Source organism: Hyaena hyaena, unplaced genomic scaffold, assembly GCF_003009895.1.
Source record: "Hyaena hyaena isolate Hyena2069 unplaced genomic scaffold, ASM300989v1 scaffold_712, whole genome shotgun sequence".
Lineage (NCBI taxonomy): Eukaryota > Metazoa > Chordata > Mammalia > Carnivora > Hyaenidae > Hyaena > Hyaena hyaena.
Genome location: NW_024081340.1, coordinates 370,892 through 390,764, shown reverse-complemented (window position 1 = coordinate 390,764; position 19,873 = coordinate 370,892). Strand labels below are relative to the sequence as shown.

The window sequence follows — 19,873 nt, the reverse complement described above, 5'->3', positions numbered from 1 at the left end:
CCTTCTACCAAATCATCTGCCATTTGCCAGGCCATTCTGGTTTTCCTTCTTCTTTGGTATGGTTTATTTTTTAAGTATCCTCTGCGGGTAACTTTTCCCTCAACAAGATGAATGTTGGAGTCCTTCGTGGTTGTGCCTCAAACTCACTACTCTTCTTACTCTACACACTCTTCCTGGGTAATCTCATCCTCTCTCCCAGCTTCGGAACGCATCCTATGCCCATGATTCCCAAACCTGGGAGACTTCCAGTCTCTCCAACTATTCAAGCCAACTTGGATATTCTGTAAGAGCCTCTATTATAAACTGTCCAAGATGGAAGTCATCAGCTTCTTCCCATGTTTCTATTGTAAAGGTAATTAAGAGCATCATGGAGTTGCTCAAGCCAGGGACCATACTCCTTGACTTCTGATTCCAAATACACTCACCCAATCCATCTCTGTGCTACCTTCCCACTATTCTATTACATACTGCTTCTCTCCACCTTCCTATCATATCCATAAAGCCCACTGTCACCTCTAGCCTACTCAAATACAAAAGCCTCAAAACTGGTCCCATCCCCATTGTCACCTCCACAATGCATGAATTTATAGCTTCTATATCATCTAAAGAGAAGGTCCACACTTCCCTAACAAGGCTCCTCGGTATTCTTTCCTAGATTGGACTTCATAGCCACACAAAGAACATTCCAGTTTTTAAAATCCTCCAAAAACTTTCTCGCTGTTGGGTCTCTACACATACCCAAGACATTCTCTTTCCCTCCAAGCCCTGGTTCAGATTTAAGCTTGCTTTAGGTTTCAGCTTAAACATCACTATGTTCTTCCCTATCGTGCCACTCACCATCCTTTATTAAAATTCTTATTTAACATCCGCCTTCCCCTTTACACAGCACATTCCATGATGGCATCAACCACAACTGTCTAATGTATGCATCACTGTATTTTCAGGGGCACCATAGCTGATACTCAGGAAATAGCTATTTAATGAGAGACTGAATCAACAACTATTCAGACACTGAAAGACTACTGGCAAGACTGTCTGAAACAGTCAAAATACTAATTTCATTTCATTTTTCAGCTACCTAGAGAATGCTGTGCAAATGGCTTTGAGCCTCTACCAGTATTCAGCATCAAAACCTGACACAAACTCCTCCAAGGTGTTGAATGGTTTACTGTGTGACGAGCAAGCTGTTCCACAGTTACCTTGCTCACTTCCTTTAAGGCTCTTTTGCAGACTTCATACTTCGGAGAGTCCTTAGGTGTTTTCTGACAGATAGTCTGCAGTGAAGTAAAAGAAAAACAAAATCAAAGCCCAGCGACATCTTCTTACTCATAGCAAACTTAACAATGCTGAACCACAACATTATGGGTGAATATGAAAAGGAAGTAACAATCCACTTACAAAACTAGGAAATAGTCGTTAGATGCACAGGATCCAAGTAAATCCAGGGAATGATTCAATATGAAAATAGACTCCAGAGGCAGATGAACCGAGTTTCAAATACAAGTTCTGTCCCTTACTAGTTATTTGACTTTGGGCAATTCACCTACCTGGTCTCTATAAGCTTCAATTTCCTCATCTGTAAAATGGGGATAATGCCAAATACGTTGCAAAGCTGCTGCCAGGATTAAATGCTAATATATGTAAAGTTCTTTATGAGCACCTGGCATATGGTAGGCCCTCAGTGAATGATAAAATCATGCTAGTTATTACCGTCATCATCATCATTACGGTAACTATGCAGATAATACAATTGAATAAAAAGATCAAGAAAAACAAGCTGCTGGATTTTCTCTTGATGCATTTACATGTTGTTTTTGTGATGCTACAATTGACTTCAAGGAGGGCCATTTCAAGGTAAACAGAATTACAAATGGTTTTGAGATCATATCCATTCAAAGCCAATGAAACCCTTTTAATTGTTAAAAATGTTCATCTCAATTAACAAGTTTAACTAACACTCCTAATGAATTAAAATGGAAGAGACAATGCTTCAAGATTTAGATTCTGCCAGGGTGGCCAGATTTTCACATGTAGGAAACTATTAGGGCAAGAGGCACCAAACAGAAGCAGACGGTAAGTTGGAAACTAGCAACCCACTGGTCCCTGGAAAGTGGGGTAGTGCTAGGCTTACAAATCCGAAAGTCAGGTGTCAGGATTGTTGTCTGTGCCTATGTGAGAAGCAGGGGGTGCGCCATCTGTGGGTTTATGTTAATGGTTCTCAATTGTTTTTGACTGTGACCCACTGTAATGAATACATTTATACATTAGCAACCAGTACACACATACACAAAGATGAAGATAGGTTTTATTTGAAATAACATATAATGACATTATGATCCGTGTATATCACGTACCACGCATTCTATTCCATTTCATTTTTTTAAAAATAAACACAACTCGTGATTCAAAAATCAACTTCAAGACCCACTAACGTGTACAGAAGCAGTAATAAAATACCGCCCCTAAAGCAGGCATCCTGAGTCCTGAAGTATCTCTGCACACTTGAACTTTATGTAAAATTTTGTGACTACTGAATTTTCTAGGGAGAAGTACTATAGCTTTACGCATAATCTCAAAAGGTCTATGACACAAAAAGTTTTGGGCTCCCTGGACAATCATGGCATTACCCTCCAACATGGTACAATACGGCATGTTAGATTCTGAATCCTCACCTACTCAGTCAGTTTTCTCACAATTAAACAGAGAAAACATAGAAGGCTGGGAGATCATGCCATATACAGAATCTAAAGAAATATGGCTAAAAGACATTTTCAGAAGAAAAAGAACTCTGAAAATTTGTAACACTGCAGGAAACATTGCATTTAAAAGCACCCATTTCTCATTTTATACAATAGCAAAATTTGAAATATTTCTCTTGATGGATCAAAGTTTCAAATGGTTATGAAAGAGTGAGAAATCATATGAAATAAATTCTTTTTAAATGACTTTTTACTTCTGAAAAAATCTTATAGAACAAAGTACAATAGCTGCTCCTTGAATATATCTCTGCAAAGTTCACAACTTTTACATAACTCAGGACAAGCCTATATACTATATATAATGTATATATTATATATATAATGTATATGTATTGTATATATTATATATAATGTATATGTATTGTATACATAATGTATATGTATTATATGTATTATACATAATGTATATGTATTATATGTATTATACATAATGTATATGTATTATATGTATTATACATAATGTATATGTATTATATGTATTATATATAATGTATATGTATTATATGTATTATATATAATGTATATGTATTATATGTATTATATATAATGTATATGTATTGTATGTATTATATATAATGTATATGTATTATGTATTATATATAATGTATATGTATTATATATATATTAAATTACTCAAGAAACACGGAGTTTCGGGGCACCTGGGTGGCTCAGTTGGTTGAACGACTGACTTCAGCTCAGGTCATGATCTCACAGTTCGTGGGTTCAAGCCCTGTGTCAGACACTGTGCTGACCTCTCAGAGCCTGGAGCCTACTTCAGATTCTGTCTCTTTCTCTCTGTCTCTCTCTGCCCCTTTCTCTCAAAATATAAGCATTAAAAAAAAATTAAGAAACACCTAGTGTCTATTATTGTCAGGCTTAACACTTATTTCTTCATTTGTTTTCATGCCAATCCTCCAAGTACATATTACGCTTACGCTTCAGATGAAATTAGACAGTCGGCCTGGGATCACACAGTAAGCAGAAGGGCCAGATTCTGTGTCCAGATCTTTCTTAGTCCTGTCCTTACACAGGACTCCTAAGACACCAAGTTTAGACACGTCAGAGTCCCTTCTCTCAAAGTGCTGTGGGTGCTCATGGGGAGCAAGACAGATCTGCTCCAAAGGGCTCTAGTGAGGAGCATTGGAGCCAGTGCTTGGAAGATAGGCTGGCTGGTGTTGGGAGGCTGAGAAGTGGCAGCCAATAGTGACGTGAACAAAGACGCAGAGCAGAAAAGTCAGGGAACAAGTGTGGATGGAATCTAAAAATAAGTCTTTTTTAAGCGAAATTTGGTTCTGATAACCTGGCTGCATTCTATCCTTAGATGTGATAAATACTGAAATATTGATCTCAAAGAGAGAGAGAAAGAGAGAGAGAGAGAGAGAGAGAAAGAGAGAGAGCGCTACATTTTTGAGTTCTGCAAGGCTCCAGATATTTACAAGGAGAAAAGTTCCTAAATCCTAAGGGAAGGGTATAGGAAGGTAGTCAACCGAGGTGAAGCTGGAGAGCAGTAAGGTGTTGAAGAATTGGGAAACAACTACCAAAACCCTCCCCCAACAATGCAGCGCAGCCCACAAAGTGACTGATCACATGCTTTGACTCACTGAAAAACATCTGTGCTTTTAGAGTATCTCTTTGAATTTGGGACGGAATATGGAAAATGTAATTTATTTTGTTACCTGACTCAATCATAGTTTTGGGCGACATTTCTATCCTGTGTTTTGACGCGTCAAAAAATCAAGGGTTTTAAAACTCACATGAATATTATGATCCAATTTTAAGGCAAAACTACACCAAAATATTTTAATTGGATCACAAAGACGCGATTTGGTCCACTAGCGGGTTGGGAGCTGGGTGGGGCCACCTGGTTCTTCTGTCATCGCTGTGGTTCCACCTCGGCCAGCGTGCGGGGGCGCCCCCTACTGGACACCTCGCTGTCCTCCTCCCTGCACCTCCTACCGGATAACCTCGACTGCTTCTCCCAGCCACTTCTTGCCACCATTCAAAATTAAATCCTTGTTTTCTTCACGAATGTCCCCTAAAATAAAAAGGATGCTGACCTTCCTCACCCGTTTTTTTGCAATACAAAATGGGAGCAAGTTCGTGCCTTCTAGTGCCATAGAGTGTGTCTCCTTCCCGTGTAAAGCGGAAGTGCCTCAGCATCTTGAAACACTACATGGAAGGGATCATAGTGATTAAGCTGAGGAAACTGAGGCCTGAAGAAGACATTAAGTGACTTCCCCAAGGTCACAGGCCTAATGGTTCAGCTGGAAATGGAATCCAAGCCCCTTGTCATCAATAAACCAGTATTTTTTTCCATTTCAAAAAATGTTGAGTTAGTGATGTAATCTGAATTCCTCAGAGTGACTACCCAAGCCTAAATTGAAGATAATTTCCAACAAAATTAGATGCAAGTGAGACTTTCCAACCGAACGGCCCCTTCTGACTTTAGTTGGAGGATTTTATAGAAGGGCTATATAGTACATTGATTTACATGAAATCAGCATACTCCTCTTGATCAGATTTATAACAGCACCACTACCCACAGAGGAAACGGCCACTAGGGCATGTCTTACGTCCATCAGCAGGGGCAGGCGAGTCACCCTCTGCATGGGGAGAATGAGGAAGGAGATCATGGGTAAGTTCCTACAGTCTTCTTGGGACTCAATTCGTGACAGTACTTCTTTAAAAGATGGGTTGGTGGCTCTGAGAAAAAGAAAAGAAAGAAGCAACTTCAAAATATTTCCTCTTCAAATTAAGAAGTAAAAACATATTACAGGCATACCTCAAAGATCTTGTGGATCTTTTTTCAGGCCATTACGATAAAGCAAATACAGCAATCTAGCAAGCCACATGACTTTTGGGTTTCCCAGGGTCTATAAAAGTTAGCTTTGCACTACACTGTAGTCTGTGAAGTGAGCTATGGCATTATCTCTTTGAAAAATGATGTACATACCTTAATTAAATCATGCTTTGGGGCTAAAAAAAATGCTATCATCTGAGCTCTCAGAGAGTCACAATTGCTGACCACTGATCACCATAACAAACGTAATAATAATGAAAATGTTTGAAATATTCTGAGAATTCTCAAAATGTAACAGAGACATCAGTGAGCAAATGCTGTGGAGAAATGGCATTCACAGACCTGCTCGATGCATGGTTGCCAGCAACCTTCAATTTGTAAAGAATGCAGTATCTGTGAAGTGTAATAAAATAAAGCACAATAAAACTTGTATGCCTCTATAAAATGTGATAAACCCATATACGAGGATTTTTTAATACATAAAACGGTTACATAAATAGACACAGATGGCTTGTCTGCCTTTTATAATGAAGACTGGATATGAGTTTAAGATAAGAATATGAACAATATGTATGAGCTAGAAATTTATATAAAGTAGAAAGTAAACAAATGACAAGGCAATGGTAATTGCAATTATAACTAGCATACAGACTAGATCTCATTATAATTGCAATGGTAAAGGCAGTTATAACTAGCATACAGATTAGATCTCATTCATTCATAATCTACACACAGTCCATTGAAAAGATAACAAATGATAACCTTTTAAGTCACTTCTCTAGCCCCAGATACTAATCTAAGAAATATCAGACTGGATTTCTTTACTAGGAGGCTTCTAACCTTTTTCAAAACTTCTACAACAGAAAATTTTCTGCCTGGGTCATCCAGAATATTTGTCCTCTCCAGTAACATAAGAGCAGTGAGAATGCAGCCACAACATTTTTACGGAACTTAGCAAGATACGCGGACATATGTGATATCACATGGAAACACCCATACAATGTGGTTACAGGAAGAATGGAGTCTCAGGAAGATTGTCCACTTGCCGAGTAACAGACCTATTACCTGGTGAAGACAGAAGTCAAACTAAGGCCATCTGACTTCAGTGGGTGCCCTTACTCCCAGATGGCTCACTCTCTTACCTTGAGTTACCCCAGAGGCGCTCTGAGGAATTCCCTTGTGACTTACAACAGGGAGGGGAGGGGGGATGGCATTGGATACTGTAATACCGTGTTGGGGGATGGAGGAGGCCAAGAAGCAGGGCAGTGGCAATTGTGACTCCCCATTTTGTTAAAGTATCTTGAAAATTAAATGTTTTGGTTCATAAATTAGTAAATACCTAGAATAGCAAACTAAAAGAAATTTTACAGAAATGTTTTCTTTTCATTTTCTCAAACTGAGGAGTTTTAAGTTTCCTTTCCTGCTAGCTTTAGAAAGATTCTTGGAAAGTCAAAAAAATAAATAAATAAAACTCTAATCCAGTTGCATATTTAAATCACTCAGGCCACAGGACTCCCACCCCCAAAGATTCTGATTAAACAGTCTGGGACGGACACTAGGCATTCATTGCATGTTTGTCTGTTTTCAAAGATTCTTAAGCATTTCCAATGTGCAGCCAGCCACTGTCCTAAATTCACAACATTGCAACAAAACCCAACTACTGAAACACACAACGGAGAACTCAACTACTTTCCATGCGAAACTTCAAATGATGGTTATCATTAAGCTAATTTATATAGAATATTATTATCCTATTGAATAATACTTTATTTTTAAGTGACTTCCATACCCAGTGTGGGGTTCAAACTTACGACCCCAAGATCAGGAGTCACATGCTCTCCCCACTGAGCCAGCCAGGTGCCCCTAGAACTTTTATTTTTTAAGAGTTACATAATGTACAGCTGTACCTATTCCATTTTTTAAATCCTGCAAAACAAAATGAAAAGAGAATTAAGTTTAGCTCTAATTCAAGGCTTTTTTTTTTTTTTCAAACACGTAACTTGGATTCTCAGATAGTTACACATCGACCTCTATACCAGCAGTAAGAGGATTAAGAAAAGCAAGGGGTGAGATTATGTCCCCAAGAACATTTGTCAATGTCTAGAAACATTTTTGGTGGCCACAAATGGAGTGAGGGGCATCTAGTGCATGGAGGCCAGGGATGCTATAAAACATGTTACAGGGGCGCCTGGGTGGCTCAGTTGGTTTAAGCATCTGACTTCAGCTCAGGTCATGAGCTCACGATCTGTGAGTTCAAACCCCGCATCTGGCTCTCTGCTGTCAGCACAGAGCCTGCTTCAGACCTTCTGTCTCCGCCCTCTCTCTCTATCCCTCCATTGCACATGCTCTTTCTCTCTCTCAAAAATATATAAATATTTTTAAAAATCTATTTAAAAGACAAAGAAAAAAAACACACATGCTACAATGCACTGAATAGTACCCATGGCAAAGACTTATCCAGACCAAAATGTCAATAGTGCCGGCAAACCTGGCTTTGTCCTTAAAAAGTCTCATTTGGGGTTGCGAGCTGTTGGTTTTCCACCCTGCCCATGTAAGAGTTCGTGAGGCTGTGGAGGGAGAAGGGGCACAATCAGCCCTTCCCACCAACTTGGGAGCTTCCATGAACTGCTTCTCCCAGCAGCTATGAGGTAATCATCACCAGCCCAAATCCATCCACAGGGGCTCGCATGTCCCACGGAAGCTGACCAGAGCGCCATGCTGCGGTCATAAATGCCACAACCCACAGAGGGGATAAGAGTGATAACAGCTGTCAGCCCCCAAACTGGGTTTATGGCAATGCACAACTGTGCTGTGAAACAGAGAGCTGCTAGAGAGAAACAGGGTCCCCTCAAAAGAAAATGAGACATTACTGAACAATGGCTGACTTTTAAGGGTAAAGGAATAAATCACATCAAAACTCACAGTAACCTAAATAGGACAAAGGAAAAAGGTAAGGAGGCAAATTTAAAGCCTAATTTTTTGTTGTTACACAATTAAAGCCTTTAAGAACATTTTTTTCTATTGTTTTTCTTCAGACTTTCCCTTCTTGCCTCACCTCTAACTACCCAGAAGGGGCAAATCAGCCATCCCTATAAAACACTTAATAGAGTTGTCATTTGAATGGAGGAAGATTAGAAAAACAGAGAAACTCAGGATCCTAGGCACATAGGAGTTCAACTCCAGAACTCTACTGGCCTGAGGCAAACTACTTCATGACCAGGCAATGGCTTAGAAAATCAGGGAGTTTCGCATCATGATCACTCCTGTGTCTTGCAGCAATTTAAAACAACAACAGCAAGGAAAACAATAACAGAAACCTGTAATTTCATAATTGCTTTAGAGAGAAAGTGTCCCACAGACTAGATTTTTCTATTCAAACACCCTCACGCTGAAAGCAATCATGGGAAATAGCCCATCAGGAGGCACTTCTAAATATAATTTAGAGATCAATTAATTTCCATCAACATGACCTAATTAAAACGAGGCAAGGCTATTCAACATCTCTTACAACAATTTCTGCAGTGTCCGTTGTTGGTAGACTTCATTTGTGCAGTATTTCACATACGGGTCAAATGTGGACGCTGTGTGCTTTTCCACAATGTCACTTATGTCATCTATGAAGATATTATTCTGATGTCTTGCTTCCAACTCCGTAAAGAATCTGAAAAAAAAAAAACCCAACAAAGAAAAGCATTTACATTTTCTTCCATATACTTAAAAAAAACTCAGGGCGCCTGGGTGGCTCAGTCAGTCAGGCGTCTGACTTCAGCTCAGGTTATGATCTCGTGGTTCCTGAGTTTGAGCCCCGTGTCAGGCTCTGTGCTGACAGCTTGGAGCCTGGAGCCTGCTTCCATTACTGTGTCTCCCCCACCCCTCCCCCGCTCTCACTCTGTCTCTCTCACTCTCTCTAAAAAATAAACATTTAAAAAAATTTATATTTATGGGGCGCCTGGGTGGCTTAGTTGGTTAAGCGTCCGACTTTCGCTTAGGTCATGATCTCGCAGTTCGTGGGTTCGAGCCCCGCGTCGGGCTCTGTGCTGACTGCCAGCTCAGAGCCTGGAGCCTATTTCAGAGTCTGTGTCTCCCTCTCTCTCTGACCCTCCCCTGCTCACGCTGTCTGTCTCTCTCCTAGAAATAAATAAAAAATATTTTTAAAAAATTTTTTTAATTTATATTTAAAAAATCAAATATGACTCTCATGCAATGTTATTATACAGGGCTTGAAAATATCAACAGTGCACAATACCATCTCAAAGAGATACAAGAAAAAAACTATAAAAATTGCCTATTGCCTAAACTTAAATCTATCACATTAATATCTTATTACTTCAAGTGTTCAACTGAAAACACAGGGCATTTTTGTGCTTTCAGGTAGCTTTTAGAATGTACAAATTTCACTACCTTTATTTTTTTTTAGTGTTTATTCATTTTTTGAGAGAGAGAGAGAGAGAAAGCATGAGCAGGGGAGGGGCAGAGAGAGAGGAAGATCTGGAATCCAAAGTAGGCCCCAGGCTCTGAGCTGTCAGCACAGAGCCTGACGCAGGGTTTGAACCCATGAACTGAAAGACCATGACCTGAGCCAAAGTCAGATGCTTAAGTGACTGAGCCACCCAGGGGTCCCTTCACTACTTTTTCTTTTCTAAGAATTCCCTAGATATTGGAAGAGGAGGAGGTTCATGTTTCCACATTTTATAGTACTGAAAAGTCTATGAGCAAAACATCTAAATAAGTACTTAAAAAACAGGTCTGGGGCGCCTGGGTGGCTTAGTCGGTTAAGCGTCCGACTTTCGCTTAGGTCATGATCTCGCGGTTCGTGGGTTCGAGCCCCGCGTCGGGCTCTGTGCTGACTGCCAGCTCAGAGCCTGGAGCCTGTTTCAGTCTGTGACTCCCTCTCTCTCTGACCCTCCCTTGCTCGCGCTGTCTCTCTCTCTCTCTCCTGGAAATAAATAAAATATTTAAAAAAAAAACAGGTCTAAAATTAACCTAATTCTGTGTCCTTTCTCAAATAATCTTAATATTTTAACTCTAATAATATACATGACATTTAAATGTACTCAAATTATTCAGATTGCATTTTAGGGTTGCTAGATTTGGCGGGTATATCTACCTATCTATCTGGTGTCCAATCCAGTGAAAATTACATTTCAGATAAAGAAGCAATTTTTTAGTACAGGTATGTACAAAATTAGTGTATGGGACATCTTGAGCATCCTGTATCTTATCTGGCAACTCTAGAGGGCATCCACTTTTTAGAGCACATCAAAATCAGATTATTTAAGAGGTTTCTACCCAGAGCATTGCTGCTCAAAACATAGTCCACAGACCAGGCAAATAAGAGAATCTCACCACCTACCTTTCCCAGTGTGAATCTGCATTTCATCAAGATCTTCAGGTGATTCAAAAAACGGAGCTGAACCGCCATAGAGCACACTTACTATTCAAGTTTGTAGGGATAGGAAAATCTATTAGACATAACTACCACTGTGTGACCAAAGCATCGTCCAAAGAAAGTGTCAGGAAGGGGAAATTAACAGTAGTTTCTAATGCTGACCTCTGGAGGAGTAACACAAGGGAATTTCGTTCCCAATAAGGTCTTTAGCATTCCTCATACCATTCCTCCCCCCAGTTTGCTGGGTAAACTCCAAACACAAAGTTTAAGGCTGACGGTGAATGAGTCAACAAAAATTTACACAAGATGATTGATAGTAAATATAGGCTAACATCTTCTCACATTTACATCTCAGTTATTGTTAAAGAAAATCCTGGCACTCAGCAATGAAACAAGATTTTAAGAAGTCTTGATTTTATATATTTACATGTACATTAATATCATTGTAGTATAAACGGTACTTGTCATCATTTCCTATTTTATTTTGTAATGTTTCCATAGAGGCTTAAAAGATGAAGAAATATACCTTAACTCACAGAAGAGTAAAATTATGTACACCCTGAGAAAGCACCTGTATTTTTATTTTCTTTGAGAAGGACTTAGGGAAAATAATCAGTATGGTTCCCATTCACAGACTGTAATCGGCCCAGTCCCCCAAGCCCTTTGTTTAACACAGCAAGAGAAAAAACTTAAACCACACTTGGCTAGGCTATTTGGCTTTCCTTCCAAAGGTATCAGGGTTAATATGCACAATTCTTACATAGTAGGTCAGAAAATATACCCGTATGTTCCAAAACAGCTTCATACCGCTTTGGCAAGACTGACTCTATTGGCATTCAAGGAAAATATCAAACTCTCTCCTAAAAGTTTCGGCAATTGCAAAAACAACCAACTCCAAATTCACATGTTTATTAAAGGATATTTAAAAACTATGTTTCTTAAAAGCAATTTTCTATAGAGACTGGTCCCTGACTTCAAGAAATCTACATTATAGGGGCGCCTGGGTGGCTCAGTCGGTTAAACGTCCAACTTTGGCTCAGGTCATGATCTCACGGTTCGTGTGTTCAAGCCCCGCGTCAGGCTCTGTGCTGACAGCTGGCTCAGAGCCTGGAGCCTGTTTCAGATTCTGTGTCTCCCTCTCTCTCTCCCCCCTGCTCACGCTTTCTCTCCCCTACTCACACTGTCTCTCTCTCTCTCTCAGAAATAAATAAAACATTAAAAAAAAAAAAAGAAATCTATGCTACATTGGGAAGGGAAACCTGATAAACATAAATGATAGAGAAAGACAACATGCTTGCAAAGAACCACTTGTGGAACATATGTGCCTGACAGGGGTGGTGTCACTATCTGTTTCTTTAATTACACGAACTATATATTTTCTTATTGGGGTAAAATATATGCAACATAAAATTTGCCATTTTAACCATTTTTAAGTGTACAATTCAATGGCATTATTCACAATCATGATGTTGTACAACTATCATCACTATTTCCAAAATATTCTCATCACCTCCAACAGAAATGCTGTACCCATTACCGAATAATGCTCCATTCACCCTCTCCCCAGCCCCTGAGCACTTCTAATCTACTTTCTAACCCTATGAACTTGCCTATTCTAGATATCTCATATAAGTGTAATCATGAAATGGTTGTGCTTTTTATCTGGCTTATTAGACTTAGTGTAATGTTTTCTGGTTAATCTCTGCTGACACATGTAACAGAACTTTATTCCTCTTTATGGATGAATAATATTCTATTGTGTATATATATCATTTTATGTTTATCCATTCATCTGTTGATGGACATTTCAGCTGTTTCTACCTTCATGAACATTTGCACGCAGACATCTATGGGAGTCCTTGTCTTTGGGGCTATATATCTAGAAGTGGAACCTTCAATCTCACTTACTCTGCCAATAATCACATATATCAAAAAGTGATCGTATAATACCAAGAACCACTACAGAAGAAGCTGAGTTATATGCCAAGGAGAGATTGTTTCAATAGGAAATGATCCTTTTCTTTCCAACACTCACAGATGAGTGGTCCTTGGGCTGCACAGTGCCAATTAACTACAACACATGACCTGTAAATAGAGGTCAGGGTGACTGAGAGCATGGTAAACTCAGGTGAAGAAAAGTGTGGGGAGGGTCATCATTAATGAAGATGACATTACTGGAAGCAGAGGGGGCAGGGGACACAACGTAGATACAGGCACGAATTGGGAAAATGGAGTTGATTGAGGCTGAGGTTTTGACCACAGGAGGGCCAATGACAGAGAATGAAGCTTCATCTGTGGACAGCGAGAATACTGGAGGTGATGAAGGCAGTAATAAATCATCCAACCAGAAGAAACTGGGGCAGAGAAGGATCGATTACAGGTGGGGAGAGAACAGACCACAAGCAGACCAGTGAAATGGCCAACGTGGGCATAAAACCTGGCAGTGGGAAATCAAAAAGAGAGGACACTGATTAGGGTAACAATATGAGGGGAAAATTCACATAATGAAGATACTCATTAGATGGGAAGTCAAGGAAGACACAAGGGTTTCTACTCAAGGTTTCCACCTGGGCAAGAGTGTGGCCCGTTAAACCATTCACAAAGACAGGGATTTAGAAGGAGTGATGAGAAGCAAGAAGGAAGCAGTTTAATTTTGCCTTGGACATGTCAAAAGGAGAGCTGAAAATACAGGTCTGTGAGAATTCAGAGCCACAGTAATTCTAGGTCGTGTGTAGTCAAGACTAGTTAGTTCACTTTTAGATGGTTTTCCTATAAATGCAAAATATTTGATAATTATTTTAAATCCAAGTATCTTTGAGGAAAATGTTCAATGACAGTTGAAAAAATAAGAAACCACTCATAAGGTCATTATCATGCAAATCTAAGAAATAAATGTCTTAGAGGCAAATATCCCTTACAGTTTCTTGTCTTTAACTAGCTATTATAGTCTGAAGGAATGCAACTACATAACCAAAAACAACAGTCACTTGGCTTTTCCAAATGAAAAGGAAAATTCATTTATCACAGTAAAAACCTTGCCAAAGTACAAGACTAAAAACAAAGCACTAATGAAATATCTGTTTATGCTACTCACTCTAATATAAACCAAGCCACCCATCTTTTATTTTGACAGTAGCATAATTAAGACATAATTTAAAGCTTCCTATGTTAAATTATCTATTGGTTATTTTGGCAAATTTGCATATTTTACTAAGTGAGCTGGGCTACAAAAAGACCAAGCAAGTTATTACTGAAGAATGAGGTATTACTTCAATAACCAAGGATGCCAGAGATCCAAATCAAACCTGAAGCCAAAGTAAAAGCATGCTGGCTCCTCAGTGAAATTTAAATGAATTCGTGAAGTGATTTGGCTTATTTGAAGGACAACATTTTTTTTTTTTTTTTTTTTTACAAATAGTTTATTGTCAAATTAGTTTCTACATAACACTCAGTGCTCATCCCCAAAGTGCCCTCCTCCATGCCATCCCCCCTCCCCCCCACATCCATCAGTCCTCAGTTTTTGTCAGCATTCAAGAGTCTCTCATGGTTTGCCTCTCTCCCTTTCCCCCACCATTTCCGCCCTTCTTCTCCCCCTTGTTCCTCCGTCAAGTTCCTCCTAATCCTCCTATACGTGCAAACATATGATATTTGTCCTTCTCTGCCTGACTTATTTCGCTCAGCATAACACCCTCAAGGTCCATCCATGTTGCTACACATGGCCAGATTTCATTGTTTCTCATTGCCATGTAGTATTCCATGGTATAGATAAACCACATCTTCTTGATCCATTCATCTGTTGATGGACACTTAGGCTCTTTCCATGTTTTAGCTATTGTGGAGAGTGCTGCTATGAACATTGGGGTACATGTGCTCCTATGCCTCAGCATTTCTGTATCCCTTGGGTAAATTCCTAGCAGTGCTATTGCTGGGTCATAAGGGAGTTCTATTGTTAGTTTCCTGAGGAACCTCCACACTGTTTTCCAGAGGGGCTGTACCAGTTTACATTCCCACCAACAGTGTAGGAGGGTGCCCGTTTCTCCACATCCTCGCCAGCATCTCATGTTCTCTGATTTGCTCATTTTAGCCACTCTGACTGGCGTGAGGTGGTATCTCAGTGTGGTTTTGATTTGTATTTCCCTGATGAGGAGGGATGCTGAGCATCGTTTCATGTGTCTGTTGGCCATCTGGATGTGAAGGACAACATTTTAATGGAAATATATTCCAAATCTATGAATTGTTTTTTTCTGGACAGTATTTCCTCTTTGTTGCATTACCAAGATGATCACGTTTTATAAGCAATCATATTACAAAATCTCTCTCTCTGTTTTCCCCTTCAACAAAAATTCTAATGTCATCACTAAAGTGTAGACTTTAAGAAACCTCTGATGGACCAGAAAAGGCTTCTTGGAGATAGTGCCTCCTAACCAGAAACCCAGAAGCCTTGTTTCTTGACTCATGAACACCAGCACAACCACACTCATGCTTCAAATAATTGCAAACTGCCCAAGTGAGCTCCCTAGCTGTGCAGAGAATGGTCAGCCCACCAAGAACACCACGGTGGCCTCTCAGGAACTTCAAAATGACTTAACAATAAGTCTATGTCAAAAAAGCTTAATCATGGCCTATATCCTTCCTCTAGTATTTTCTAGAACTGCCAGGATTGCATATTCTCTAGGATTTATGTGGTTGCTCTATTAAGTGATGCTCTTAAATGTGGCCCTGCATTGTGGGCTAAAAAATTCAACAATGAAGTAGGTGTTTCTGATATACGCAGCACATGCACTTTTATTAGCTTCACTTTCTCCCTTCTGTAGTGGGCAGAAAATACACTAGTGGGAAGTATAAATGTATACCATACTGACAACCTTCTTAATACTCAATTGGTGGGGCACCTGGGTGGCTCAGTCGGTTAAGTGTCTGATTCTTGATTTTGGCTAAGGTCATGATCTCACTGTTCATGGGATCAAGCCCCATATCTGGTTCTGCACTGACAGCACAGAGCCTGCCTAGGATTCTCTCTCCCTCTGTCTCTTCCCCTCCCCTGCTTGCACTCTTTCTCTCTTAAAAATAAATAATTAAAAAATATTCATTTGGAAATGTAATTAGCCCGTCAGACCTGAGTGTTCCTGACAGCTCTTGAGGACTGTACAGCAAATCCACCAATCTATACAGTAGATTAAGATTTATTTAATACAGACAAGAAATCTGATTCAAGCAGTCACCACCAAATCTCCTCCCATCTGTCCAGCTCAATGTGAAAGGCTTTGGTAGACGTCAAGGAGCAAACAATTGATATTTACGATCACCAAGCCCAGTGCTACATGCTTCCCGTATACTGCCTCATTTAATTTAATCTTCAAGCCTACTTTATGAGATGCCTATCACACCCATTTTAGAGATGGGAAAACCAAGGCTAAGAGAGCTCAAGACCAAACTCAAAACAACAAAGCCTCCATTTGAACCAGAGCTGCAACCTTTCCAAGTCCAGTGCCTGTGCTCAAAGCACACCTACGGCTTCTGCTCACAGATGCCTGCTGAGCTTGCCTGCGCCTACTGGCCGTCCTTCAATCCAGACGTCCAGCAAAAAGACTAACAGCCGGAGCTGAGAAAGAACTACATTATTTTTCAGGAAGACCAGCTGTCGAATCATCTCAGCACGTAAATCACACACATCAACACAGTAAAGACTTTCACAGTGGATTGATGGTGTGGCACGATGTTCAGGGCAGTGGGAAAACTGTCGACCACCCCAGGCGCAGCCTCCAGCGAAGACCTACAGGAAGGCCACGGCTAGTGACGGATTCTGGTCCCTGCTGACACAGCATAAGCAAATGCTGGCTTCACAGGAGCCCTGTCAATGCAGAGCCATTTGTTTTTGCCCTCCACGTACCCTGTTGCCTTCCACTTTGCCTAGCAAACCCCCACTCATCTTTCAAGTCTCAAATTAAATTTCATGGAAGCCTTCCCTGACCCTCTGGGCTATGTTATTTCATGTCTTTATAAACCCCTATACTTCTCCTTTGGTATCCGTACGATGATCCCAATTAACTATATTATGATTGTGTTTACATTTGCCTCTCTTAGCAAGGTGTAGAAGAAAGGGGCCAGATCTCGTGTGTTGAAGTACCTGACTCTAACCGTGGTAGGACCAAACAACCTGGCCACAGTACCCGAAACACAGTCAAATATTTGATGTGAATAAATCAATTTCTTTTCAAATTTCTACTTAAATTCTAGTTAACATACAGTGCAATATTGGTTTGAATAAATCAAATTTGTGTTTTCAATAGGAAATTTTTTTTTTTATATTTTTATTTATTTCTAGGATAGAGAGAGAGAGACAGTGTGAGCAGGGGAGGGTCAGAGAGAGAGGGAGATACAGACTCTGAAATAGGCTCCAGGCTCTGAGCTGGCAGTCAGCACAGAGCCCAACACGGGGCTCGAACCCATGAACCGTGAGATCATGACCTAAGCGAAAGTCAGACGCTTAACCGACTAAGCCACCCAGGCGCCCCTCAATAGGAAAGAAACACGTTTGAGTAATTTTGTTTTACCAAAAAATATAACACCCACAAAATGGTCAGTCTCTACACTTGCTTTACTCACTGATGCATCAAGCGAACATGTATTTTTGGACCACACCCCGGGTTCCCCAGACTACAGTGCGGGCCCCCAAACAATGAGGACACCAACTCCCTGCACAAGCTTTTACGGTCCTGTTGGGTAGGATCACCCAAATGAGACCCAGTCCAACCCCGGCTTCGTCGCTGCGAGCTGCATTCTCGCAAACACCTGCCTGGAGCAGCCTCTCCGCCACCCAGTTCAGGGAGGATTCTAGCTAGGCACTAGGCACTAGATTCCAGCTCAGTACTCAGGGCTTTAGCCGGAGAAGCTCAGAAGCAGGGCTCTGGTTATAATCAGTGCTGTCCTGTGCCCTTCCTGGAATGGCATCCTTTCAAGGTACTTTTCCTTCATTAATATCCATCTGCCTCACGCAGACTCAAACCATTCTTGGACTTCTTCCTCACTTGAATGAGCTGTCAATCTAAACAGCTACAGTCCCCCACCAGAAAGGGTCATATTCACTTACGCTGGAGACATGTAGCATACCAGGCAGGTTTCGCATGTCTAAGTTGCTGTTATATAATAAAATATCTTCACTAAACAAAGAAGTATTCCAGATAAGTGGCAGCAAACTATTCGCTGCTGGAAACACTTTCCTAACAGAGCACCAACAGAACATCCTGTACTCCACCAAAAGTGAGTTTATATCCTGCTGTAGACAAGTGAGCATTGGAGCTTGTTCATTTGGGGCTTTTTGGCGGTGGTCATGTTGACACTAAAGATCAGTGTCAATTTCCTTTAATACTACACCAGGTTGGGGATGGCAGTGCATGACAAGAGCATCACCACTAACCCATGGCAGATGTCACCAACCAATTGTGGCAATCTGCCCAGACACAGAATCTGCACTCCAGGCAGCCATTATCGATCAATCCAAACTGATGAATAAGCTGAAGCCCATCCACGAATCCTTCACCAGTCTAGCAATGATGGCAAAGTATGTTCATTTGACAAAATATAGGGCTGATGCTTCTCAATCAGACTACCCTACAGCCTGATCCGGTAAAGGTCTCATGAGGTTTCCTCCTTCGCAGACTATATATCTTGTCATGGTCTATTTTATTTATTTTTTCCTGAAATGTTATCCCTGGACTGATAAGGAATATAGGGTTGAAATTAAGACTGGTTGGGAATGTGAGACAAAAAAAAAAAAAAAAAAAAAAATCCTAAACAAAACTGTTCTAGTCACTCTAACTCTCATTCTGATAGCTGCTGCTTGGTCCTTAAAATCTCTAGGATGGTTTTTGTTAAGAGATTCTTATCATCCTGTGAAAACCTCTGAGATCAATGTAGGCAGAGAGCTGAAGAGACTGGGGTGAAAGAGACAAACTAAGGATTTTCTTACCCTCAATACCACACAACACAGACACAGAGCTTGCTTGGGTTTAAATCCAGCACCCCCATGGGGTGCCTGGGTGGCTCAGTCAGTTAAGTGTCTGACTTCGGCTCAGGTCCTGATCTCACAGTCCATGGGTTTGACCCTGACATCGGGCTCTGTGCTGACAGTTCAGAGCCTGGAGCCTGCTTCAGATTCTACATCTCCCTCTCTCTCTCTGCCCTCTCCTGCTTACTCTCTGTCTCTCAAAATAAAATAGACACAAAAAAATTTTTTTAAATAAATAAATAAATCCAGCACCCCCAGGCACCTTCAGTTCAAGGCATCTAGCAATCCCAAAACAGGAAGGTGGAGATGGGGCCAGGGAAGAGAGAGGCAAAGAGAGACTGCAGAGCTAAGGGCCCCCCACCCAAGACTACTCCGTATCAGTTAAGGCTCCCCTTTAATTAGTTTTTCCTGCTACTGATAATGTACACGCTTGAAGGAATGTAAACTGGACCATACCAAGATAGGAAAACAGCGCTTTAAAAGTTCTTGCAATTTTAATGCCATTAGGCCGTTTTCACTTAAAAATGAGACTTTGAAGTCTTCATCATCTGAATCTGTTTCACAAAAACATATTGAAGGAAAAAGGGCCTGTTCCCATGGTAACTTACTGCATACTTGATTCTTTTGTTTCAGGGCTACTCACATGCATTCATCCATATTGTAATTTCTCCTGGAATGAGGGTTAACATGCTAATGAATGACAGAACAAGTTCTTATCAAAACGTCCTCAGAAGAGATCAAAGCTGCTGTATGTATGGCCTGTGATGTCCTGGGTTATTATGGACAGTTTTACACTTTTTAATTTTTTTTTAATTTGAGTACAACTATTAATTTCCACACAATGGAAAATCGTCCCCAAATTTTACATACAACCACGGAGACTAAGACCAAGTATGCCTGGCTCACCATTGGCCTTC

General features: G+C 40.5%; 1 protein-coding gene across 1 annotated transcript in view; it reads right to left on the bottom strand.

The window, feature by feature from the left end:
• Positions 1–19,873, bottom strand: part of ARHGEF26 (Rho guanine nucleotide exchange factor 26) — a 128,924-nt gene that overhangs the window by 49,664 nt on the left and 59,387 nt on the right. Inside the window, exons 6-8 of the mRNA XM_039217684.1 lie at positions 9,068–9,220; positions 5,333–5,462; positions 1,200–1,274 (exon numbers count right to left, since the gene is read on the bottom strand). Of these exons, the coding sequence (XP_039073615.1) occupies positions 1,200–1,274; positions 5,333–5,462; positions 9,068–9,220 (358 nt within the window). The remainder of the gene's footprint in view (positions 1–1,199; positions 1,275–5,332; positions 5,463–9,067; positions 9,221–19,873) is intronic.